General features: G+C 37.8%; 1 protein-coding gene across 1 annotated transcript; it reads right to left on the reverse strand.

Moving 5' to 3' along the window:
• Nucleotides 1-4,720: 4,720 nt before the first annotated feature.
• Nucleotides 4,721-27,903, reverse strand: GDPD4 (glycerophosphodiester phosphodiesterase domain containing 4). Its single transcript, XM_024749732.1, is given in 6 exon segments — nt 4,721-4,790; nt 5,567-5,649; nt 13,386-13,533; nt 26,368-26,522; nt 27,589-27,810; nt 27,898-27,903. Coding segments are annotated over 6 exon segments (684 nt in total).

Raw genomic sequence — 27,903 nt, forward strand, 5'->3', positions numbered from 1 at the left:
CAGTCTTTTGAAATTCATCTATTGATGACACTTTTCACACTTTTTAATTTTATGCATTCCTTAACTAATTATTGCAATTTTAGTTATTTTTACTTTTGTCTTTTAACCTTCATGCTTGCTTTTAACCTTCATGCTTGCTTTATAAGTGATTGATCCCCTACCTTTATTATATATTTACATTTTCCAGTGAGATTTTAAGTTTTGTATGCTTTCTTATTATCAGTTAGTGCCATTTCTTTTCAGTTTAAAGAAGTCCCTTTAATATTTCATGTAGAATCAGTGTAGTGGTGATAAACTCCTTTAGCTTTTGCTTATCTTGGAAACTCAATCTCTCCTTCATTTCTGAATGATAAACTTGCTGGGTAGAGAGCTCTTGGTGAGATTTTTTTTTCCTTTCAGCACTTTGAGTATGTCCCACCACTCCTTTGTTGCCTCAAGTTATTTTTCTCTTGCTGCTTTAAGGATTCCCTCTTTATCCTTAACTTTTACCATTTTAATTGTAATGTGTCTCTTTGGGTTCATCTTATTTGGAGCTCTCTGGGCTTCCTGGACCCAGATATCTGTTTCCTTCCCCAGATTAGGAAATGTTTTAGTCACTATTTCTTCAAATAATTTTTCTGGCCCTTTCTCTCTCTCTTCTCCTTCTGGGACCCAAATGTTATTCCACATGACGTTTTCCCAAATCTTCCATATGATATCTTCACTTTTTAAAATTCTTTCTTCATTTTGCTGCTCTGTCTGGGGGAGTTCCACCATTCTTTTAGCTTGCTCATTAGTTTTTCTACCTCATCTACTCTGCTGTTGAAGCTGCTAGTGCATTTTTTCAATTCAGTCATAACTTCTGTTTGGTACTATCTTATATTTTTTATCTCATTGTGAAAGTTCTCACTATGTTCATCCTTTCCTCTCCCGAGTTTGATGAGCATATTTATGACCATTACATTAAAGTCTATCAGGTAGATTGCTTATCTCAGTTTCATTTCGTTGTTTTTCTGAGGTTTGTGTCTTGTTCGTTTGATTAGACCATATTCTTCTCTCTCCTCATTTTGCCTAATTCTCTGTTTCTTTCTATGTATTAGGTATATCAGCTGTCTCTCCCAGGCTGTTGTATAGATTGTCATGTAGTTTATTTGGGGAAATATGCCATGTACACTTGAAAATATTCTGCAGTTGTTGGGTAAAATGTTATATGTCAATTAGGTCAAGGTGGCTGAAAGTGCTGTTCAGACTTCTATATTCTTTTTGTTTTATTTTTTGTGTTTAATTGTTCTTTCAAGTACTGAGTAAAGAATGTTAAAATCTCCAACTATGATCTCTCTTTCAGTTGTCTAACATGTTTTGAAACTCTGTTATTAACTGAAAACAGAGTTATAACTATAATGCCTTCCTGATATACTGACCTTTTCATCATTATGAAATCTATCTCTGTTTCCAGTAATGTTCCATGTTTTGAAGTTTATTCTTTTTCAGAAAATATTTTTATGTTTATTGTTTGCATGGCATATCATTGTCCCATCCTTTCACTTTGTAATCTATTTGTATCTTTGTATTTGAAGTATTTCTTTTGTAGACAGCATATGGTTGGGTCTTATGTTTTTCTATCTAGTCTGACAATCTCTACTTTTGATTTGAGTATTTGATCCATTTATACTTAATGTAAGTAATTAAATGGTTGAATTAATGATGACCATGTTTCAACTTGTCTTCTATTTGTTTTGTCTGTTATTTTGCCTCCTTTGTCCTTTTCTCTCTGAATCCATCTACTATAAAGAGAGATTCTCTTGCTGGCATTGAAGAAAAATCTGCTACATTGTGAGTGGGCCAAATGGCTAGGACTGGATATGGTCTCTAAACTCAAATCAAAACCCAGTCAACAGTGATCACAAAAAAAGGGACATTTCAGTTCCTGTAAGGAACTAAATTCTGCCAACAACCAGTGATCTTGGAGACTCTAAGTCTCAGAAGAGATTGCTGCCCAGGCCAACACCTCAATGTTAGCCTGGAGAGACTCTATGCAGACGACCCAACAAACCCACCCGTGACCCACACAAACTGTGAGATGATAAATTTGTGTTGTACTGAGCTGCTAAATTTGTGGTAATTTTTTCTATAGCAATAAAAACTAATACATATGGTAATAGAATCTATCCAAAATGAAGCAAAGAAATTAAATAGGCTACAAATAAACATGAACAGAGTTTCAGTCACTTATAGGATAAAATGAAACTGTCTAACATCTATGTAATTGGAATCCCAGAAATAAGGTAGAGGCAAAAAAAATTTTGAAAAATAAAGACTGAAAATTTATCCAGTTTGATAAAAATTATACTCTGACTGATCTAAGGAGCTCAAAAAACTCCAAGCAGGATGGACACACACACACACAAACACACTCACTCACTCACTCACTCATATACACACTCATATACAACAAGATAAACTATAATCAAATTACTGAAAACCAGTAATAAGAGAAACAATCTTAAAAAGCAGCCAGAGAAAAAGGACATATACAAGTAAAGGAACAATGATTTTTTTTAAAAAATGGAAGATCTTTCTGGAAGACTTTTCATAAGAAACTATATGAGACAGAAGACAAAGGATTAACTTCATTAAAGGTCTGAAAAATATATCCTAAAGCTAGAGAGGTGATAAAGCATTCCAGTGGCAGCAGTAGGTGCAGCAGTACATGCCCATCTTGGAGATGGTCATGGTGCAAGATGTGACACTATGCTTAGTGTTCAAGGCTGTATTCTCCCCAAACTGAATTGGTCTGGACTGTGTTTTCGGCTTCTTTCCAGTCTCCCTTGTTCCTTGCCTGATTCCAAACTTGGTCCACCCCTTCTAGGTATCTCTTGGAGGTACTCAAACAGCCTTCTCATGCATTTACTTAGTTCAGGCAAAATTGGTTTCCCTAATTGGGCAACTAAAAGATCTTAAAAACAGGAAAAATTCTTAATTTATTTCCTACTTACCTTACTTTCTTATCATCATTCAACACAGTTGGAAGTTGGGGTCAAGTTAACTGAGTACTTTTCTAAGGCATTATAGCCATGTCTTTTATCCCAATTTAAACAGCTCTTTGAGCTTTCCTTTAAAAGTTCTCTCCGTTCATGCTTTCCTCAACATTCCCATATTCTTTTCATTTCTTCACTGGATTACTGTTATGGGCCAAATTGTGTCCCACATTCATATGTTGAACCTCAAAATCTGATTATATGGAAACTAGATTAAAACGAGGCCATTGGGGTTGGCCCTGATCCAGTCTGACTAGAGTAGAGAAAATTTGGACACACAGAGAGACATGAGGCAGGGGTGGGTAGAGGTGTGTGCACAGAAGAAAGGCTGTGTCAGGACACAGAAGAAAGTGGCTATCTGAAAGCCAGGGAGAGAGGCCTCAGTAGAAACCAAACCTGCTGACACATTGATCTTGCACCTCTAGCCTCCAGAACTGTGCGAAAATCAATTTCTGTGTTTTAGCCACCCAGTCCATGGTATTTTGTTATGGCAGCCCTAGTTTACTAATAAAACTACTAAAAGTCATAAGGGAGCTGGAACATAGCCTTCAGACTTCTTAACAGCCAGCAGGGTGATCTAAAAATCCATGTAACTCAGTGTTATTTGAGATCTCTCTGTCCCTTAAGAGATTTGAGTGAGCTTGGTTTAAACCTTCAGTTTCACAGAATGAAAGTCCATTTCCTTTCATTTAATTTATTCAAATTTCTGAACTTATTTTTTCATGGTCCCTTTGGATCCATTGCTGCAACTCTAAGTAATGTATGAGTTTAACCCTCTGCCAGCTGGTACATGGCATCTCATGATCTTTACCATTGTCCACAATAAATTAAATTAATTCATGATTTTGTGACTGTATCAACTTTACTTAAGGCTCCAAGAGCTATGAGAAGAAACTGTATCTGGTACTGCACAGTCCTCTGCTTCCTAACTGGTTTTCCCCTTGACACTGCACTGGCTTCCCAAACCTGTAACTCACTGTGTGATTATACCCACAACCACCTGAATAATAAACTCTAGCTTCCATTCCCTTACTGGACCTATCTCACTTAGCCTCTGAGTTATTCTGCTGAATAATAAGTTATTCTGCTATTCCATCCCTTTACTCAGAAGTCTGCACAAGCTCCCTTGTTTGAAATTCACTTGCCATCTCCTGATTCTTATATGCAGGGCCTAGACTCGATTCCAGCATCCCCCCTCCACAGTTTTCTCTCTCCACCTTCCAATATACATCACCCACAACTGAAGCCACATAAAGCACATTCAGCCCTGGTAAGCATGGCACCTTCTCTGTCCTGGACCTAGGGGCCTAGCCTAATGGCATCAATTGCTATGCCTCTGCCTGCTTCGTCACTGCTCTCTGTGGGCCAGAACCTCTGTTCTCTTGTGTCACCCTACATAGACGGCTTTCAGTTACTTCAGTCTCTCTCACAGTGCCTGGCACAAGGTAGGTACTCAATAACTATGTGATGAATGAATATATCAACAAGTGAACAAAAAATACCCGTGTTCAAAATCTTCCAAGGAGTCTCATTGTTTAGAGGATAAAGTCCACAATGAATCCTGATGCCAAGGGCCCTCCAGAATCTGTGCCCAGCCTCTTTGTCCCAACTTCTCACTGGTCCCCACTCTTTCAACACTTGTCAAAAACATTAAAGGCAGGCCCTGTATCCTGGAGGCAATGGGTAGGAATTAAGAGAGTGGGCTAGGCCTCTGATTTACCTGTGTGAATGCCAGTGCTCTGGAGTAATTTTTCTTTTTGGCTCTCTCTCCACCTGGAAGGAAGCAGACTATCCATGAGCCTCACAGACCTCTTCCAAAATAGGCCATAATTCAAGGCAGTGGCCAGAAAAGAACATTATCCAGTCAAATTCTACCTTAAGCAGAGGGTTTGTAGTTTCCGCCTTTAAAGGAGAACTCAAATGAGGAAATGATGGGCATGATGAAGTCTAAACAACCATGGACTCTTCTAGCTAAAATTCTTCTACCAGATGTCCCCTCTCCCACCCTGAACCTTGCAATCTTGAAGCATTTTCCCTCAAGAATTCTCAAATGTTATTTTCTTGGACAGATAAAAAGACTATGGTCTGGAAAGGGGCAGTGATTTTCCCAGGGTCACCCAGAAACTAAAGGCAAAGCCACAACTAAAATCCAGGCTCCCCAGTTTGTGAACTTGCTCTTTACACAGCACTCTGCATGTCCAATTTTGTGGAAGGTGGGAAGGTGGAGACACTTGTTCTGAGCAACCTTCAATCCCTGTCCTCTCCCAACTGATCCACACCAAAACAGTAGTAACAGGATTTGATTAAGCTTTAGTGAGAGTCCTTATTCTTAGAATATGGTCTCATTTTTAGGAGGTAGAAGGGGTTGTGAGGAGCTGCAAGCAGCATGAGAAGAAATGGGAGGTTCAGATGATAAAACCCTGTCTTCCTGAGAATTCGCCATATAGAATTATGGGGAAAATGTAACTGTTTTTTCTCAAATTTACATAAGGACCATTTATATTTTTATTTTGGGAAAAAATCATTTAAAATTACAAACATATGCTTACCAATGAAAATAAAATATGGCAACAATGAAAACTGCAGAAACACACTCCATGAGAATCCACATGAACTTATAGTAACTTGGTGTCTGCAAAATAGAAAATAGTTAAAGGATTTACAGCTAGAAGGGATTTTAGATCATGTAGGCCAGGTCCCTTGCTTGGCTGCCAGGGAGGAGAGGGGGCAGACCAGGCAGAGGAACCTTGATGATGGGGTTGGTCTCAAACACAGAGAGTACCTGCTGCTACCCTAACAATCCCCCCTTTCATGTGCCAAAGGATAAAATACTTCCCACACTTCTCCCTGGACCCTCAAGATAGGTGTTTGAGGGAGTCCCAGAGATGTCACAGAGCAAGTGTATTCTGGACCCAGGACTACAGCCCAAGTTTCTTGACTTCCAGTGTTCTATGTTTTCATGGCATGGCTTCCCAAACCTGGCTGTGCATCCAAATCTACCTGAGCAGCTTTTAGTAATACAGGTTCCTGGGCCTCACTACAGACTCAGGAATTAGAATTTCTGTATTTTTAACAAGCTTCCCAGGAAAAAGCAACCAGTCTGTGAACCAGCATTTAGGAATCCTTCTCCTAAATCAGCATGCTTCAGATAAATATGTTGAAATTATAATTCTTAATTAACATGCCAACTTCTCCAGTCTCCTTGCCTGAATCACCCAGTTCACAGAGCTCCATCTTCTAGGTTCTCTTGTATGAGTTTTTCATTTCGCTAGTTTACTCATCCCTTTCCACCTTCATTGTCCCCCTTCTAGTATTACTTGATGGTACTGGGTCTATCATTTTTATTTTTTCTTATGCCATTTCCACCCTATCCCATGGTCTTTCCTTGGACTGATTAACCATGATAATAATAACAATAACATGAACTATCATGATAATGATGAGAACAACAACTAACATTAATGAGAATTTACAGGAGTTAAGGAAGCATTCCAAGCACTTCAAAGGTATTTTCACAGTTAATCCTCACAACAGCTCTACTAGGCACGTACATTAGAAGCTCTTACCCAACTTCCACTAAATTGAGGCTCTTCATCCTCTCTGGGAACCTAGCTGACCTGTGCTTTGGCCTGCTTCAGGATGCCCACTAAGTGAGCTGTACCGTCACCAAGAATCAGTTGTTCTTACTACCCAAATGGCTTAGAACAGCTGCACCAGTTGTTTAAATTGCGCTGTGTAATTCAGTGTTACTTAAATCTGAGCTTAAAAAGTATGTCATTTTCAAGGAAACTAAGTCGATGCTTTGAAAAACTTGATGAAGAAAGAAAAGGTCATTAAAAAATAAACTGCTTTTGATTTAGGTATGAGAGAAACACTAAGAGATGAGGGGAGGATTATAAAAAACTGGGTGGCTTCCTCATTCCCGTCATTTCTCCAAATGACTTCACGTTGTTTTACTTTTAATTTTTTAAAGTATTTATTTATTTATGTATCTTGGCTGCGCCGGGTCTTAGTTGAGGCATGCAGGATCTTTTAGTTTCGGCATGCAGGATCTTTTTGTTGTGGCATACAGACTCCTAGTTGCGGCATGCGGACCTCTTAGTTGTGGCATGCAGACTTAGTTGCAGCATGCAGGCTTTTTGGTTGTGGCATACGGGAATTTTTAGTTGCAGCATGCGGGTTTCTTAGTTGTGGCATGCAGACTTCTTAGTTATGGCATGTGGGCTCTTAGTTGTGGCATGCAGGATCTTTTAGTTGCAGCATGTGGGCTTCTTAGTTGCAACATGCGAACTCTTAGTTGTGGCATGCATGTGGGATCTAGTTCCCTGACCAGGGATCAAACCCAGACCCCATGTATTGGGAGCGCAGAGTCTTACCCTCTGGACCACCAGGGAAGTCCCTCAAGTTCTTGTTGTGCTTTAAGGAAACAAAACGTAGAAATCATAGATGGTTCATTGGAAAGTATACATAAGCAAGAGAATACAGAATTCAATCAGCTGAAATACACTCAAAGGAAAGACATTGAGTCTATGTCAAAAAGTGAATGATTTAAATTAAAATGTGTGAGGTATGTATGTGGTAGATTGTTAATAAAAAAGACCAAAATATTCCTCCCAAAATGCAGGTCTATATGCAATGTGACTTTGCTGTTCCTCTCCATCAAAAGGTAAAGTCTGTTTCTTCCCTGCCCCACCTTGAATCTGGACTTGACCATGTGATTTTCTTTGGCCAATGGAATATTAGCAAACATCACACTGGGATATCCTTGAAAAGGTATGTGCATTGGGACTTGACCTCTCTTGCTGCTGAGAACCCAATGCAACCAGGTGAACATACACAAGCTGGATTCCTTAAGGATGACTGACCAAACGAAGAGAGACCACAGTCATCTCAGGTAAGACCATAGACATATGAATGAGGCCATCCTACCACTTAGTCCAACCAAACTGGCTGAGCACAGAGAAACCACTCAGCCATCATAGAGAATGTGACAAACATTTATTTGTTTTAAGCCACTAAGTATTAGGTACATTTTTTTTAATGTAGTAAAAAGCTAATACACTGTATATCATTTTTTTTTTTTTTTTTTTTTTGGGTAAATGGATCCCCTGCATCGGCAGGCGGACTCCCAACCACTGCGCCACCAGGGAAGCCCCACTGTATATCATTTATTTCACGATTCCCCATTTAGAATTTTTGAATTAACAGACCGCTAAGCAAACAGGATTATTTTGGATAAAATTGCTTCTATTGTAGTATTTTTTTAAACATCTTTATTGGAGTATAATTGCTTTACAATGGTGTGTTAGTTTCTACTGTATAACAAAGTGCATCAGCTATACAGATACATATATCCGCATATATTCTCCCTCTTGCAGCTCCCTCCCACCCTCCCTATCCCACTCCTCCTGGTGGTCACAAAATTCCAAGCTGATCCCTCTGTGCTGTGTGGCTGCTTCCTACTAGCCATCTGCTTTAGATTTGGAAGTGTGTATATGTCCACGCCACTCTCTCACTTCGTCCCAGCTTACCCTTCCCCCTCCCTGTGTCCTCAAGTCGATTCTCTACATCCGCATTTTTATTCCTTTCCTGCCCTTAGGTTCTTCAGAACCTTTTTTTTCCCCACATTCCATATATATGTGTTAGCCTACAGTATTTGTTTTTCTCTTTCTGACTTACTTCACTCTGTATGACAGACTCTAGGTCCATCCACCTCAGTATAAATAACTCAATTTTGTCTCTTTTTATGGTTCAGTAATATTCCATTGTATATATGTGCCACATCTTCTTTATGCATTCATCTGTCGATGGACACTTAGATTGCTTCCATGTCCTGGCTATTGTAAATAAAGCTGCAATGAATATTGTGGTACATGACTCTTTTTGAATTATGGTTTTCTCAGGGTATATGCCCAGTAGTGGAATTGCTGGGTCGTACAGTAGTTCTATTTGTAGTTTTTGAAGGAAGCTCCATACTGTTCTCCATAGCGGCTGTATCAATTTACATTTCCACCAACAGTGCAAGAGTGTTCCCTTTTCTCCACACCCTCTCTAGCATTTATTATTTGTAGATTTTCTGGTGATGGCCATTCTGACTGGTGTGAGGTGATACCTCATTGTAGTTTTCATTTGCATTTCTCTAATGATTAGTGATGTTGAGCATCCTTTCTTGTGTTTCTTGGCAATCTGTATATCTTCTTTGGAGAAATGTCTATTTAGGTTTTCTGCCCATTTTTGGATGGGTTGTTTGTTGTTTTAATATCGAGCTGCATCAGTTACTTATAGGAAGGAAGGAAGGAGGGAGGGAGGGAGGGAGGGAAGGAAGGAAGGAAGGAAAGAAGGACGGAAGGAAAGAATAAAGTTATTAAAATTAAAAAATTTTTAATTATTAAAAACTAAAAAAATTTAAAGAAAGAAAAGGAAAGAAAGAAGAGAGCAACCAAACCAAAAAACCAATGATAACATGTGCTAAAAACGACACAGACACACACACACACAAATGGACAGATAGAATCCTAGGATAAATGGTAAAAGCAAAGCTATACAGACAAAATCACACAAAGAAGACTTTGGCTGATATGAGAACTGCTACTTCGGCTTTTTTTTGATTTCCATTTGCATGGAATATCTTTTTCCATCCCCTCACTTTCAGTCTGTATGTGTCCCTAGGTCTGAAGTGGGTCTCTTGTAGCCAGATATGTATCCATTCAGCCAGTCTATGTCTTTTGGTTGGAGTATTTAATGCGTTTACATTTAAGGTAATTATCGATATGTATTTTCCTATTACCATTTTCTTAATTGTTTTGGGTTTGTTAGTGAAGGTCTCTTCCTTCTGTTGTGTTTTCTCCCTAGAGAAGTTCCTTTAGCATTTGTTGTAAAGCTGGTTTGGTGGTGCTGGATTCTCTTAGCTTTTGCTTGTCTGTAAAGGTTTTAATTTCTCTGAAATCACACAAAGAAGCATACACATACACACAAAAAGAGAAAAAGGAAAAAAATATATATATATATAAATAAAAAAGGAGAGCAACCAAATCAATAAACAAATCTACCAATGATAATAAACTCTAAATATTAAACTAAGATAAACATAAAACCTGAAACAAATTAGGTGCAGAAAGCAAACCCCAAGTCTACAGTTGCTCCCAAAGTCCACTGCCTCAATTTTGGGATGATTCGTTGTCTATTCAGGTATTCCACAGATGCAGGGTACGTCAAGGTGATTGTGGAGATTTAATCCACTGCCCCTGAGGCTGCTGGGAGAAATTTCCCTTTCTCTACTTTGTCCGCACAGCTCCTAGGGTTCAGCTTTGGATTTGGCCCTGCCTCTGCATGTAGGTCACCTGAGGGCGTCTGTTCTTTGCTCAGACAGGACAGGGTTAAAGTAGCAGCTGATTAGGGGGCTCTGGGTCACTCAGGCCGGGAGGAGGGAGGGTTACAGAATGCAAGGCGAGCCTGCGGCGGCAGAGGCCAGCATGACGTTGCAGCAGCCTGAGGCACGCCCTGTGTTCTCCAGGGGAAGTTGTCCCTGGATCACGGGACCCTGGCAGTGGCGGGCTGCACAGGCTCCCGGGAGGGGAGGTGTGCATAGTGCCCTCTGCTTGCACACAGGCTTCTTGGTGGCTGCAGCGGCAGCAGCAGCCTCAGCGCTTCATGCCTGTCTCTGGTGTCTGCGCTGATAGCCGCGGCTCACACCTGTCTCTGGAGCTCGTTTAGGCAGTGCTGTGAGTCCCCTCTCCTCAAGCACCCCGAAACAATGGTCTCTTGCCTCTTCGGCAGTTCCAAAGTTCGTAGCTCCCGTTGTTTTTGGTGTCTGCTGCCAGTGAGTAAGGTTGGTTCAGTGGGTTGTGTAGGCTTCCTGGTGGAGGGGACTGGTGCCTGTGTTCTGATGGATGAGGCCGGATCTTTTTTTTCTGGTGGGTAGGACCGTGTCTGGTGGTGTGTTTTAGTGTGTCTGTGACCTTTTTATGATTTTAGGCAGCCTCTCTGCTAATGGGTGGGGTTGTGTTCCTCTCTTCCTTGTTGTTTGGCATAGGGTGTATCACCCACCCCGGCGGATGAATAGACAAGCCTTTCAGGCTGATGAGTGCTGGGCGGCACCGATCCTCTGTGAGGGAATCTCTCCGCTTTGCCCTCCACACCCCTGTTGCTGCGCTGTCCTACGTACCTTGTTGTTTGGCAAAGGGTGTACAGCACTGTAGCTTGCTGGTCTTTGAGCGGAGCTGGGTCTTAGTGTTAAGAGGGATATCTCTGGGAGAGCTTTTGCCATTTGATATTATGTGGAGCCGGGAGGTCTCTGGTGGACCAGTGTCCTCAAAGTCCTACGTGGCTCCGAAGCTTCCCCCCCTCCGCCACCTGCAGCCTCCGCCAGCGAAGGGCCTTCCTAGTGTGTGGAAGCTTTTCCTCCTTCACAGCTCCCTCCCAGAGGTGCAGGTCCCGTCCCTATTCTTTTGTCTCTGTTTTTTCTTTTTTTTTTGCCCTACCCAGGTACGTGGGGGAGTTTCTTGCTTTTTGGGAAGTCTGAGGTCTTCTGCCAGCGTTCAGTAAGTGTTCTGTAGGAGTTGTTCCACATGTAGATGGATTTCTGATGTATTTGTGGGGAGGAAGGTGATCTCCACATCTTACTCCTCCACCATCTTGAAGGTTTCCCTATTGTAGTGTTTTTATTCCCAATTTACAAATAAACAAATAACCTGTCTGAGGCCCAGACAGGTTAACTAACATTTCCAAGGTCACACAGTAAGTGGTAGAGCCAAGATTTGAATCTGCATATTCTAACCCAGAGTGTGGGCTGCTTAGGAAAGTCCTTGGGATACTGGCCCCACCTCCCTGAACAAAGTGACTTTGGGTCCTTAAAAAAAAAAAGCCCAGGCCAGGTGTAGAAGGAAGTTTTTTACTTACATTCTTTTATACTCTTTGAATTTTGAATCACATGAATTTATTATCAATTCAAATATTATGAATTAAAATATTAAAATGAAAAGTTTTACTTAATAAAGTTTTATTTGATATATACAAAGGGACAACTTTAAGACATTACTGATTTAGGGGGGATAGGATTATGGAGGAGTGTACTGCTTTCTAATGTATGGATTTTCATAATGATTGAACTTTATATAATGAACAAGTTTACTTTGCAATCAATTTTAAAAAACAAAAATGTTAGAAAAGTATATAGTACATACATGAAGCGGGATGGTATGGGGACAGACAAGTGGAGAGGCTTTACCTACGCCAAGGGACCTGCCATCCAAGGTTTCCTTGAGGGTCATCTATAGAAAACTGCCCGAGCCACCAAGAAAGAAGAGGTAAGCAATTTTACACTGCCACCAGAGGGCCTCAGTACAGCACTGGCCCTGTGAGATTGTGCCCTTGGCCTTGATCCCCTTTCTCCTGCTCCTGACCCTGATCAAGACAGAAACAAGGGCCAGTGAACCTGGAGTTATGGAGAAAGCAACAAGAAATATTTAGGCCTCTCATTTAAAAAGCTTTAATTTTCAAGGCAGTTTAGAGTCTGGGTTATTCTCTGGACTAGACTGTTGATGCTGAACTGAGGCTTTTTGGTGACTAAATTATCTAAGAGTGACTAGAAAAGCTATGGGATCTGAGTGAGACCGCATTCAAGGGCAAGGAAAGATCTAGTTCACAGAGCAGTTTACAGAGTCAGTGGAGAGAAATTAAGCTGTTTTCTCTTATAGATGTCCGACTCAGTCAACATACTCTACACTGATTTGAAAAACAGCTTCTGTAGCAGTTAACTGGTTAGCTGGGGTTCCCTCTACAGACAGTAAGTGGTGGGATTTAGCTGGGATTAAAACACAGGTCTTCAGGTCCCCACACTTCTGGCCATAAGCAGTAGCAGGACAGAGGTGAAATCAAGCTCGGTGGCTGGACACTCACTCTCCTTTGCTCAGGACACACAGTTTTCACTTTGGAATCAAGTACACTTGATTTTCTCCCCACACCCCATGCCACTGTCATTGTTGTTGTGCCTATAGGAAGGTGTGGCTGCAGTAACAAAACTCTGGAGTCAGACCTCATTTTGAATCTTGTATCATGTGAAGCTACAAACTTCAGATCCCCCATGGGGATACTCTTAGTGGCTAACTCAGAGGGTTAAATTACATAATGCATGAAAGGCAGTGTGAAGATTCAATATTAATTCAATTATTAAAACAACATTAATTTTTCCCTGAAAATCACAGAAGGATCTGGGTGAGAGAAAGGGGAATGCCATTTCCAATGTCACATAAATCTCTGCTCTTAAGCAGCTTCCCTGGGGACTGCACAGTAGGCAGTGTAGGGGTGGGGTGGGGGACAGAGACCCCTATTATACCAGAGTTGGAAGAACAATCTGGACCATTAGCTCACCATGAAGAAGTAAGGGTGATTTATCTCATTTAGGACCTGAATGTTGTCTGTGGTCACTGAATGAATGCTGGAGCACCAGGCCAGTGAGAAAAGCCAAGGTTCACTGACGATGTATAAGTTGATGTTGATGTTAACTGCTTTATATTCTCTGGGAAGAAAAAGAACCCACAGGAGATTTAGACTTAATCTTACTCTCATCATGTAAAAGGGAAACAGCCACCATGTCTGTGAAAGGCTGTTGCTTAAATCACCAGAAGTAGTTGGTAGTAGGACAACTTATGATATGACATGCAGAATGAGCTCATATTACGGTGAGATAAAGGACTGGATTTAATACCTTTCCTCCTGTACCAACAGTAGTATTTTAGTAAACTGGCTTCCTAAGGGAAAGAGGAGGGAAGGAAGGAAGGAAGGAGGAGAGGGAGAGTGGGAGGGAGGGAGGAAGGAAAGGGAGACAGAGGGAAAGAAAAAAGAAGAAAGGCCCTAACTGTAGAATTTGCCAATTTCCATGGTGTAAATACTCCCACAATTTGCTCCCATAAGCTGAAATGCACCAGCTCCAGTACATTGTTTTATAGCAAATGTACTTCCTTCCATCAGAGTACTTACCACACTCTACTCTATTTATCTGCTTTCCTATCAGTCTTCTTTACTTGACTGTAAGCAAATTAAAAGCAGAGACTGTGTCTTACTCATCTCTGTATATCCAGTACCTAGCATACCTGCCTTCAGAAATAGTTAAAGGAAGGAATGAAGAAATGAATACCAATTTGGTGAATATTTAAATTTCAAATATAAAGAATTTTTATAAGCATTGAGTAGGGGGAATGGAACACAACACTTCCCAATGTCAGAACTTCAAATGTCAGTAAATATTTGTGCACTATCTACAGAAACAGTAGAAGAACACCTAGTCAAGTTGTTATTTTCAGAGATTAAATTTCTCAGAAAATACACCATGTAAGTGCCTTCAAAAGACTTTTTAAACCCTGAGATGGTATAGCATATTGAAAACAGCTCTGTACAAGCCTGGGTTTGAATCCCAGCTCTGTCACATACTAACCTGGCAATTTCTTAGGCTCAGTGTATACACTGTAAAATAAAAATAACCATACCACCTTTACAGGAGTGCTTGCCATTAGTTACCCAATATGTTAGATTGTCTTTAAGAGAATTCTACAGATCACCTAAAGATAAATTTAAAAAATAGAAATAAGGAAATGGTTTTTAAAAACCTACTTTTTATACTTTTTGAAACCAACACATAAAAACCAAACACATTTCTATATATTAATAAACATATAGAAATTGAAATTTAAAACAATACTATTAGCAATCACTCCAAAGAAAATTAAATACTTAGGTATAAACTTAACAAAACAAGGAAGGATCTGAAAGCTGTAAACTGCATAATAGTAATGAAAGAATATGTTTAAAACATAGGAGAAATCTTTGAGATCTAAGAGCTAGACCAAGAACTCTTAGACTTGACACTAAAAGCATGATCCATAAAAGGTAAAATATAACTATTTTGTAACTATGGAATCTATTGAAGGCTTTCAACTTCCAGGGGAGTTTTGGATGGTAAGTTATAGTTAACTTTGGTTGATTTCATCACTTGGCACAGCAGCAGTTACAGTACACCAGCCCCTAGCCCCATGGCAGGCAGCTGTGCCCATGTTCCTGAAGCAGCTTGCACACACCTTGTAGGAGCCAAGGTGAGCCAAAAGGATGCTATCCTTCATATATTAGGTATCTGTGCTCTGATCACTGATTGATGCTTCCATCCACAGAGCTGTAGACAGAGTAGGGAAGCCATGATTTTTGTACCTTCCCCCATTGTTGCAAACCCCTCCCACTCCCACTGAAGTGACCACCAGGGGTTAAAAGGGCCAGGACTCTTTCCTCCCCACCTTTTTTCTTTTTTTCCCTTTTTGGGAGTCATACATTAAAGACTAGGACATGCAAAAGCAACTTTATATATGGGGAAAATTAGAAAGTGACATGTATGAGCAGGGAAAGGAACAGAAGAGATTTGAGAAGAACTCAGGCTGATCCTTGGCACAGAGACAGCCAACAACAACAAATAAATAACAAAAATACAGCATACCTTGAGGAAGGGAAGAATCTGATTTCCAGAGTTACCAGATTATTAGATTGAAATATACATTTTTCAACAAAAAAAAATCACAAGGCATACTAAGAAACAAGAAAATAGGGTCCATTCAAAGGAAAAAAAATAACTTGATAAAAACTGTTCCCAGAAAAGAGCTGTTGGCAGATATGCTAGACAAGGACTTGGAAACAAGTATTTTAAAGATACTCAAAGAACTAAAGGAAGATGTAGATAAAGTTTTAAAATGTGTAAACAAAATTTAAATATTAATAAAGAACATAAATCCTAAAAGAGAAACCAAAAAGAATTCTAGAACTGAACAGTATAGTAACTGAAATGAAAATTTTATTATTAGGATCCAAAGGCAGATTTGAGCAGGTAGAAGAAAGAATTGGTGAAGTTGAAGACAGGCCAATAGACGTTAACCATTCTGAAGAACAGAAAGAAAAAAATTGAAGAAAATGAACAGCCTAAGATGTCTATGGGACACCATCAAACAGATCAATATATGCATTCTTGGAGTCCCAAAAGGAAAAGAGAAATAGACCAGGACAGAAAGAATATTTGAAAAAATAATGGCTTAAAACTTCTCAAATTTGATCAAAGATATGAAGGAAAACATCCAAGAAGATCAACAAACTCCAAATAAGATGAATTCAAAGGGACTCACACTGAGATGCATTATAATCAGATTTTCAAAAGCCAGAGAGAGAATGCTGAAAGCACCAAGAGAGAAGCAACTTGTCTCATACAAGGGATCCTCAACATCACCAGCAGATTTCTCATCAGAACTTTGGAGGTCAGAAGGCAGTGGACCAACCTATTCAAAGTGTTAAAATACCGTCAATGAAGGATCTTATATCCAGAAAAACTGTCATTCAGAAGTGAGAAACAAATTAAGATATTCCCAGAAGAACTAAAGCTGAGGGAGTTCATGGCCACTAGACTCACCTTGCAAGAAAAACTAAATGGAGTTCTGCAAGGTGAAATGAATGGACACTAGACAGTTACTCAAAACTGAAGGAAGAAATAAAGATCTCAATAAAAGCAAATATATGGGCAATTATAAAAGCTAGTACTATTGTAACACTGGTTTGTGACTGTACTTTTTATTTTCTACATGATTTAAGAGACTAATATATCTAAAAAAAAAATTATTAGTCTAAAAGTTAGTATTATTGTAAATTTGGTTTGTAGCTCCAAAAGTTGTTTTCTATGTAATTTGAGACTAATGCCTTTTTTTAAATTACTAGTTTACGTTTTGGGGCACACAATGTATAAAGATTTAATTTTCTGATGTTAACAACCCAGAAAGGTAGGAATAGATCTGTAAAGGAAAAGAGTTTTTCTATATTATTGAAATTAAGCTGATATAAATTCAAATAAGAGTGTTAAAGCTTTAGGATAGTAAATGTAATTCCCATGCTAACCACAAATAAAATAGATATAGAATATACACCCCCCAAAAATGAGAAAAGGATTTAAACATTTCACTATAAAAGGTCAACAAAACAAGAAAGAAAATTGTAATGCAGAAACCAAAGTGACAAAAAAGGCATAAGGCATACAGAAAGTAAAGAAAGAAAAAAAAAACAGATGACAGAAACAAAATAACGAATATTTACAGAAATGACAGAAGTAACAGTGTGACAAAATCCCTCCTTGTCAGTAATTATTTTAAATATAAATGGGTCAAACTCTCTAAGTAAAAGACAGAGACTGGCAGAACAGATAAAACATATGTTTCAATTCATGATGTCTACAAGAGACTCACTTTATATTCAAAGACACAGATGGATTACAAAAGAAAGGATGGAAAGACAATCCATGCAGATAGTAACCAACAAGAGCAGGGGTGGCTATGCTGATATTAGACAAAATAGGCTTTATATCAAGGTTATAAGAGACAAAGAAGGACATTATATATTAATAAGAGGTTCAATACAGCAAGAAGATACAACAATTATAAACATTTACACACCTAATGGCAGATCAGCAAAATTTACAGAGCAAAAACTAACAGAATTGAAGGGAGAAATAGACAGCTGTACAATAATCATTAGAGATTTCAATATCCCACTCTCAACAATGGATAGAACAACCACACCAAAGATAAGTAAGGAAATAGAGTACTTAATCAACACAAGGACTAACTATATCTAACAGACATATACATAATACTCAGCCCAACACTAACAACATACACATTCTTCTCAGGTGCACACTTTGCAAGATAGACCACATGTTAGGCAACAAATTAAGTCTCGATAGATTCAAACAGATTGATACCATACAAGTATCTCCTCCAACCACAACAAGATGAAATTAGAAGTCAATGACAGAAGCAAAACTGGAAAATTCACATATTTGTGGAACTTAACACACTTTTAAACTACCAATGGATCAAGAAAGAAATCACAAGGGAAATTACAAAATACTTGGAGACAAATGAGAATAAAAACACAACATACCAAAACTTATGGTATGCAGCAAAAGGGGTGTTGGGCGTAAATTCATAGTTATACATGCTTACATTTAAAAAACAAGAAAGATCTCAAATCAGCATCCTAACTTTGTAACTTAAGGAACTAGAAAAAGATGAACAAATTGATCCAACATAGCAAAAGAAAGAAAATAATACAAGATTAGAGCAGATATAAATGAAATTGAAAACAGAAAACCAATAGAGAAAATCAATGAACCCAAAGGTTTGTTCTTCAAAAAGATCAACAAAATTGATAAACCTTTATCTAGATGTACTATTAATAAAAAGAGAAACTCAAATTACTGAAAGCAGAAATAAAAGTGGGGACATTACTACCAATTTTACAGAAATAAAAAGGATTATAAGAGAGTACTATGAACAGCTGTATCCCAACAAATTGGATAACCTAGATGAAACAAATTCCTAGAAACACAAAACCTACCTTTTAATCATAAAGAATTAGAAAATACAAATAGACATACAATGAATAAGGAGATTGAATCATTAACCAAAAACCTTCCAACAAAGAAAAGTCCTGGACCCATTGCCCTCACTGTTGAATTCCACCAAACCTTTCAAGAAGAACTAATACTAACCCATTAGGATAGCTACATCAAGAAAAAAAAAAACAGAAATCAACAAGGGTGCAGAGGATATAGAGAAATTGGAACCCCTGTGTACTGTTGATAGAGCTATTATGGAAAGCAGTATGACAGTTCCTCAAAATATTAAAAATAGGATTACCATATGATCCACAAAGTCCACTTAATGGATATATTGCCAAAACAATTGAAAGAAGGGTCTTGAAGAGATATTTGTACACCCATGTTCATAGCAGCATTATTCACTATAGCTAGAATGTGGAAGCAACTCAAGTGTTCATCAACTGATGAATGAATAAGCAAACTGTGGTGTATACGTGCAATGGAATATTATTTAGCCTTAAAAAAGAAAGAAATTCTGCAATGGATGGATTTAACATGGATGAACCTAGAGCATTTTATGCTAAGTGAAATAAGCCAGTTGCAAAAAGACAAATACTACATGATTCCACTTATATAAGTCAAAATCAGAGAAAGAATGCAGAATGGTGGTTGCCAGGGTCTGGGGGTGGGGGAGCTAGTAGGGATGTTATTGTTTAATGAGTATAGAATTTGAGCTTATAAGACAAAAAGAGTTAGGTAGCTTGATGGCAGAGATGGCTGCACAATGTAATGAATGTATATTAGAATGACTGAACTGTATGTTTACAAATGATTAAAACAGTACATTTTATATTATATGTATTTTTACCACAGTTAAAACACTTTCTAAAAATGACTAAAATCTGAATAAACTATAGACTTTTAATTTAAAAATCTTATGTTCACATGAAAACCTGTACACAAATGTTCATAACAGATTTATTTATAATAGCTCATAAACAGAAACAGTCAGATAGCCTTAAGTTGGTAAATGATTAAACAAACTTCAGTACCTCCACACAATGGAATACTACTCAGAAATGAAAAAGGATAAACTATTATATACGTAATAACCTGGATAACTCTCAAAGGGAATTATAGTGAATGAAAAAAAGCCAATCACAACAGGTTATATACTCTACGATACTATTTATATTACATTCTCAAAATGACAAAATAATAAAAGTAGAGAACAGATTAGTGATTGTGGGTTTGAGGTGAGGGGAAGTGGATGGAAGTAAGGGGAGTGTAGTTATCAAAGGGAAACAAAAAGAACACTTCCAGTGATGAAACTAGTCTGTCTTGGTTGTGGCACTGGATATACAATCCTACACATGTGATAAAACTGCACAGAGCTATATATACAATAACACACAAGATGAATATAAGTAAAACTGGGGAAATTTGAATAAGATTGGTGGATTGCATCAATGTCAATACCTTGGTTTTGATATTGTACTAAAGTTTTACAAGTTTTACCATTGGAGTAAACTGGGTAAAAGGTATACAGGATCATTTTGTGTTATTTCTTACAGGTTAATATGCAATTATCTCAAAATAAAAAGTTTAATTTAAAAAATACAATTTTTTTAACATCTTTATTGGGGTATAATTGCTTTACAATGGTGTGTTAGTTTCTGCTTTATAACAAAGTGAATCAGTTATACATATACATATGTTCCCATATCTCTTCCCTTTTGCATCTCCCTCCCTCCCACCCTCCGTATCCCACCCCTCCAGGCGGTCACAAAGCACTGAGCTGATCTCCCTGTGCTATGCAGCTGCTTCCCACTAGCTATCTACCTTACGTTTGGTAGTGTATATACGTCCATGCCTCTCTCTCGCTTTGTCACAGCTCACCCTTCCCCCTCCCCATATCCTCAAGTCCGTTCTCTAGTAGCTGTGTGTCTTTATTCCTGTCTTACCCCTAAGATCTTCATGACATTTTTTTTTCTTAAATTCCATATATATGTGTTAGCATACAGTATTTGTCTTTCTCTTTCTGACTTACTTCACTCTGTATGACAGACTCTAGGTCTATCCACCTCATTACAAATAGCTCAATTTTGTTTCTTTTTATGGCTGAGTAATATTCCATTGTATCTATGTGCCACATCTTCTTTATCCATTCATCCGATGATGGGCACTTAGGTTGTTTCCATCTCTGGGCTATTGTAAATAGAGCTTCAATGAACATTTTGGTACATGACTCTTTTTGAATTATGGTTTTCTCAGGGTATATGCCCAGTAGTGGGATTGCTGGGTCATATGGTAGTTCTATTTGTAGTTTTTTAAGGAACCTCCATACTGTTCTCCATAGTGGCTGAACCAATTCACATTCCCACCAGCAGTGCAAGAGTGTTCCCTTTTCTCCACACCCTCTCCAGCATTTATTGTTTCTAGATTTTTTGATGATGGCCATTCTGACTGGTGTGAGATGATATCTCATTGTAGTTTTGATTTGCATTTCTCTAATGATTAATGATGTTGAGCATTCTTTCATGTGTTTGTTGGCAATCTGTATATCTTCTTTGGAGAAATGTCTATTTAGGTCTTCTGCCCATTTTTGGATTGGGTTGTTTGTTTTTTTGTTATTGAGCTGCATGAGCTGCTTGTAAATTTTGGAGATTAATCCTTTGTCAGTTGCTTTATTTGCAAATATTTTCTCCCATTCTGAGGGTTGTCTTTTGGTCTTGTTTATGGTTTCCTTTGCTGTGCAAAAGCTTTGAAGTGTCATTAGGTCCCATTTGTTTATTTTTGTTTTTATTTCCATTTCTCTAGGAGGTGGGTCAAAAAGGATCTTGCTGTGATTTATGTCATAGAGTGTTCTGCCTAAGTTTTCCTCTAAGAGTTTGATAGTTTCTGGCCTTACATTTAGGTCTTTAATCCATTTTGAGCTTATTTTTGTGTGTGGTGTTAAGGAGTGATCTAATCTCATACTTTTACATGTGCCTGTCCAGTTTTCCCAGCACCACTTATTGAAGAGGCTGTCCTTTCTCCACTGTACATTCCTGCCTCCTTTATCAAAGATAAGGTGACCACATGTGCGTGGGTTTATCTCTGGGCTTTCTATCCTGTTCCATTGATCTATCTTTCTGTTTTTGTGCCAGTACCATACTGTCTTGATTACTGTCGCTTTGTAGTATAGTCTGAAGTCAGGGAGCCTGATTCCTCCAGCTCCGTTTTTCATTCTCAAGATTGCTCTGGCTATTCGGGGTCTTTTGTGTTTCCATACAAATTGTGAAATTTTTTGTTCTAGTTCTGTGAAAAATGCCAGTCGTAGTCAATTTTTTAAAATATAATAAAAATGTACTCTGGGTTTATAACAAAAATATTATTTATAACAACAATAGCACAAAGGGCAGCAGTCAATGGAATTAAGATTTTAATATTCTATACTCTATATTATGGAATAAGTTAACTCAAGGTAGATTGTAATAAGATAAGGATACTTTTTATAATTCATACAGCAACCAGTAAAAAATAATTTAAAAATGTAAGAAGCCAGTAGAGGAGATAGAATAGAATACTAAAAAATAATTGATTAACTAAAAAAATTAAAAGGCAGGAAAAGAATGACCAAAATAAACAACCTAGAATAAAAAGGACAAATAGAAAAAAATAGTATGATGTAATATAAACCCAAGTATATTAATTATTAAACTAAATATTAATGGGCCAAGCATTCCCATTTAAAGGCAGAGACTGTCCTACTAAATATAAAAGCAAGAACCAATAATATTTTATGAGATGTTTATAAAAGACGTACTTTAAATATAAAGACACAAAGCAGTTGAAAGACAAAGGACACAAAAAGAAATATCACACAAATACTAATTATAAGAAAGCAAGTGTGGCAATATTAATAAAAGTAATCTTTAGGCAAGAATTATAACCAGAGAAAATGGACATTTCATAATGAAAGGGTGGATTCACCAAAAAGATCTAACCGTTCTAAAATGCAAATACACCTAATAAAAGAGTTTAAAATATGAGAAGCCAAACAACCATAACAATCACAGTAACAGCAACAAACAGAGCTAAAGGGAGAAATATACAAATCAACCATCAGAGTTGGAGATACTACACCCCCTTCTCCATAACCGACAGATGATGCACAAGGAGGCCTTAACTTCTCTCTGACTGAAGAGGTTGCTCCCAGAAGAAAGAAGGAAGAAGACATGGTCTAATCTCCTTGTCAACATGATACCTACATATTTTCTAAATATAATAATAATATTTACCAGGAAGAGAGGCCTTATGTATAGAACATTTTTTAAAAGGATGTTTCTGGTTGAGTATTTCTTTATTATATATTTTGTAAATAAATACAGAATGTGGATTTATGAGGCATGCGTCCCTGGAGAAAGTCACATAAGCCATACAACTCCCTGGGAGTATTAAATGCAGATGTTCTGTGACTCAAATGCTCTCCTTCTAAGTGAAATAACCCTGCAAACACTCACTTGGAGGCTGTATCTATTACTGTGGGCCACAGAGTATGGGTCCAATAAAGGAAGAAACCTGCAAAGTTGAAATCAATGTCTCTAACCTCTCCTTGCTTTGTCTGAGCCTCTTGATAGAATGCTGTATCTTTGAAATTAATAATAAAACTTCATAGTAGGTAAGTTCTCTGATGTGTGTGAGTTTGATCTGCAAACTAATGTTTCGTGTTAACTGAATAGAAAAAGCAGGGGGAAGATGCAGTATAAAATGCTTAAAAAGACTATCAACCAATTTAAACTAATTGATATTTATAGAATATCACACCCAACAAATGAAGAGAGCTCACCTTTTTCAGGTGGACATGGGAAGTTCACCAAGATATACAGCACAGTGGTCTATAAGAAAAGTTTAAATACATTTAAAGTATTGAAATCATGTGTTTTATAATGTTCACCGAGCACTCTTGATTAGCACCAAGGTGAGCTTTGGTGAGATTTTTTTATCATTTCTATGTGTCTGGACTACAGGAGGAAATCAATGGGGAGGAGATTTATAAATCAGCATTCATGTCAAGACAAATCAAAATAATGCCTCTATTATTTCAATCAATAAACCATCTTTATTCCCAACATCTGATATACACATTGTGTCCATCTGTTTGTATTTCAAATTGGCAGCTTTGCCTTATACCAAAACAAACCTTTCAAAGGCGTGTCAATAAAATTAAAAATTTAAAAAGAAAAAAAATAAAGTATTGAAATCATATAGAGCTGTTCTCTGGTCACAGTGACCTTAAACCAGAAGTCAATAACACTAGATAGACGGAAAATCCTCAAATTTTAAAAAAGTTAGCAACATGTTTCTAAATAATCCATGAGTCAAGTGGGAAATAAAAAAACTTTTAAATATTTTAAGTTGGATAATAAGAATATATCAAAATTATCTGTGGAATGCAATTAAAGCAATGCTTGCAGGGAAATTTACAGCCTTAAATGTTTACATTAGAAAGGAACATCTAGAATCAATCACCTAATTTTCTGCTTCTAAAAGAAGAGCAAATTAAACCTAAAGGAAATAGAAGAAAGAAAATAATAAAGATAACAGCAGTCAAAGAAATAGGAAAGAAAATATGCAACAGAATAAAGCTAACAAAGCCAAAATTTGGTGTTTTGAAATGGTTAGTAAGATTCATAAACCCCTGGCAAGACTGACCAGGAATCAGAGGGAAAATAAAAATGTTCAGTACCAAAATGTATTGGAACTACAGGTAACAGTTGCACAACACTGTGAATGCACTAAATGCCACTGAATCGTTTACTTTAAAATGGTTAACTTTATGTGAACTTCACCTCACTAAATTTTTAATAAATTAAAATTTTTTAAACACTTAAAAATTCCCGCATCAGAAATAAAACAGAGGGCATCTCTATATTCATATAAGTTTGATCAAAGTAATGTATTTAAAGCATTCTCAGTCAAAATGGCAAGGTCACAATGTCTTGTGAGTGTGGTCTGATGGAAGTAAGCACTGCTCACAGAGAATGTATTGGAAATGTGATCATAATAAGTATTCTGGTCATGAACAGTATACAAATAACAAGTTACAACCGCTTAACTTCTTAAAATTTAGTGTTTCTTGAGGGGAATGACTTGGAATAAAGTCTGCTCATGAACTGTCACAATCAACCTTGTATTATAGGCATATGGAAGAAACCCTTCTTCTTCTGATTAGAATATATAGTTTCCTTAAGAAAAAGGATGATGCCTCGCTTATGTTGACTTTTCACATAAAACTAGCATGGCGCGCTGTACATATTACTACTCAGTGAATATTTGCTGAGCTAAATTAAACTGCTTGATTTTCTAATAGGACTTAGGATATGATCTCTCTTAAGTCTGATGCCAGCTGAAACTATGCCCATATAACTACGGCCAATGAATAACTAAAGGCTTATTAGTGAAAGAATTTGGACTCTGGAGTCTGTCAGGCCTATATTTAAATCTCAGTGTGGTCCCTTACTGACCAACTGTATTGACTTTGGTGAATTACCTAACCTCCCTGAACGTTTCCTCTTTAGAGGCAAGATTCCTCATTCGCAGAATGGTGGTGATGATAATTTCCAGGGCACAGCATGTAAGGATGGTGATGATAAAAGCAACATTCATACAACAACACATGAACAACAATATGTTCATACATTTGCCCAGCATTTTGCTCTGTGCATATATGCATTATGTCACTTAATCTTTTAACCATTCTATCAAGTTACTGTTATCCTTAATTTTCAAATGAGAAAACTGATGAGTAGAAACTTGTCCAAAGTCACACGTGTAGCTGATGGGTAAGCCAGAATTTCAAAAAGAGCCTGTGGTCTACCAACAGAACTTGACACATAATAAAGGCTCAATAGTGGAAGCTATTATAATTATTTCCAACTACTAGATTAATCTAAATTATGGTTAGGAGAGAAGGAAATCATCTTGGAGCCATTTTCTCTTTGATAAAAAAGTAAAAGGAAATAGAAATACACTCAAAACAGAGGAGTAGTTGGGCAAAGAGAAATCTTCTGAATGGGAAAAAGAGGTAATACATGTGTAATTATCTAATTCTAAAAGAAAAAAGACATATTTTATGATCATCTCCCCCCATGGCCAGAGAGGCTGGAAAAGTCGGAACATGAACAGAGGTGTATCCAACAGCCTAGCTCATGGCTTGAGATACAGAAAGATATCTAGGGGAATTTTTACTAGCTCAAGAGATTTTGGAGATATATATGTATATCTGAACAAAATACATATACATGTTCAGACTGTCTCTGAAGCCTTTACAATTATCTGGAAAAAATTATTTTTAATCTAAGAGAAAGGGAATATGGATTAAATTAAACAGTGATTAATAATAGTTAAGTTTGAAAAAGTTACCACTTTATTCCCAGGTGCTTTTAATTCTAAAAATCTGTCTCTGATTATATATTTATAAATGTGGTGGTTAAGAATTTCAGTTTCTTCTCATACTTGGCTGTTTTAAGGGTTTTTCTAGTAATGATTTAATTATGTTCTGAATTATATCTGTAAGAAATCTGGCTATCTGGATTACAAAGTTATTTACAAGGTACTGCAATCCATCTAGTAATGGCAGAAGGAAATCGATAACTTTCTGAGTTCTGACTTTTCAATGATCAATTTATATAAAAACAAAAACACCAAGCATACAAAAAGGTGTGTTGAATGATGAGAGATTGAAGCATGAAGGAGGAGCTGAAGAGTATGTTCCAGGAAGAGTCTACCCTTGATAAATGTTTGTTGGCAGAGATGGAGGGAAGGGTAAGAAGATGAAAACAGGAGATTCCAAAAAGATAGCCACACACAGAAATCTTGAGGTGGGAGGGGGAACCTAAGTAGCTTGGTTGGGATACAGATTTCGTGCAAGTAAGGCAATATATGCCAAAAGAGATGTGGTCAAACACTTACCTCTATCCACTGTAGAACAGCCTCTTGTGGTCAACATTTATTCTACTGATATTTTCTTTTGTGAGGCGTTCAATGGAGAATAACTGGCCCACTTGCTGAAAACCAGGAGCTCTTTTCCTGACATACTCCCTATCAAAACCAGGCAACCAAAAAATCTGTAAGGAAAAACAGGAAGTCTTTCAGTGGATAATCCAGCTGTTTAGGTACAAACAGCCCCAAGTAGAATGGCTGGAGCCCCATTCCAGCATGGGTAACAGTCTATAGGGAGCAGAGAGATTCTAGCCCTTGGTGATAGAGTCAACCTGGCCTAATATTGTCTAATGAATTCTTATAATGGGGCTTTCACCCAGGTTGTTCTGGAGCTGAGTTTTCCCAGTTAACATCATGGGACCAAGGGTCCACTGTGTCCTCACACTGGCCAGAGTGGATGAGGAGCTGGTACGTGTGCATGAAAGGTGGGAATCATAAACATCTCCTCTGGCTAATGATGCTAAAAATCATCTTTGCAGGGGGTCATTTCCTGCCTATGGGGAATGCTATTAGGACTCATCGGTGGAAATAGTTCTATTTGCAAAAAGACACATATTTGTTCCACTCATAGCTTTCTTCTATATTCTGAGAAGTTAAGACATTTGGAATGACTGACTGCCCAAATGCAGAGTTGCTTCTGAAAAACATGATGAAAAAGTCTCTGCTCAAAAAGTCTCTTTATATGTCATTAACGAAAGCCAAGTCCTCAAAGCCTTAGTGTTCCATACCAAGGCTCTTTCTTTTTTCTCTTTTTTTTTTTATAAGGACCAATGGCTATAGAACTTGAGCCATTATTCCCCCCAGTGGGGAGCAGCAACTAAGAGAAGAAAGATGGGGTAGATTCTTTCTCCCCGTTACCTCGAGGCTCCTTCTAATAGCTGTATGCTGGTGATGGTGCAGGTCACATCATATAGCCATTACACACATTCCCTTTTAACAGAGTGGTGACATTTCATTTGGTTTGTAATAGCAAATAGCCTCAATGTTTTTCCCCACTGATGTAAATTTCATTGGGTCATTCTTAGATGGCCACATATAGCTGTATAAAGTAGTCATCTCCATTTTTACAGGGAGCAGAATTATTTTAGGATCCCAGGGAAGATCTACAAGGTAGGTCAGATTCAGCTGCTATGCTCCTGGGACATGCTACCCACCTCCCAATCTCTACCATAAATACTAAGATAGACATACCAGATGTTGCTCAATCTTAGAGTCAAGGATCACGCTTACTACATGGCGGACATACAAGCTTCTGTGAAAATGTCTTGGTGCAGGGGCATTAAGATCAAATATCACAGATTTTTTTTCCTTCTGTGCAAGTTCCAATAATTCAGTTAGTTTTGGAATCTTCTGATTTCCTGCTTTTTCTCTATCAGCCTCTGATAGGGGCTTTATATTGTAAAATGGTTTGAACTAAAAATAAATATATCAGAGAAAACACTGGCTCCTATCAAAAGCATTTTCCAATTCTCCTGCTTTTAGTCCCACACTCAGCCCTACCTCCAT

Source organism: Neophocaena asiaeorientalis, unplaced genomic scaffold (assembly GCF_003031525.2).
Source record: "Neophocaena asiaeorientalis asiaeorientalis breed wild unplaced genomic scaffold, Neophocaena_asiaeorientalis_V1.1 scaffold363, whole genome shotgun sequence".
Lineage (NCBI taxonomy): Eukaryota > Metazoa > Chordata > Mammalia > Artiodactyla > Phocoenidae > Neophocaena > Neophocaena asiaeorientalis.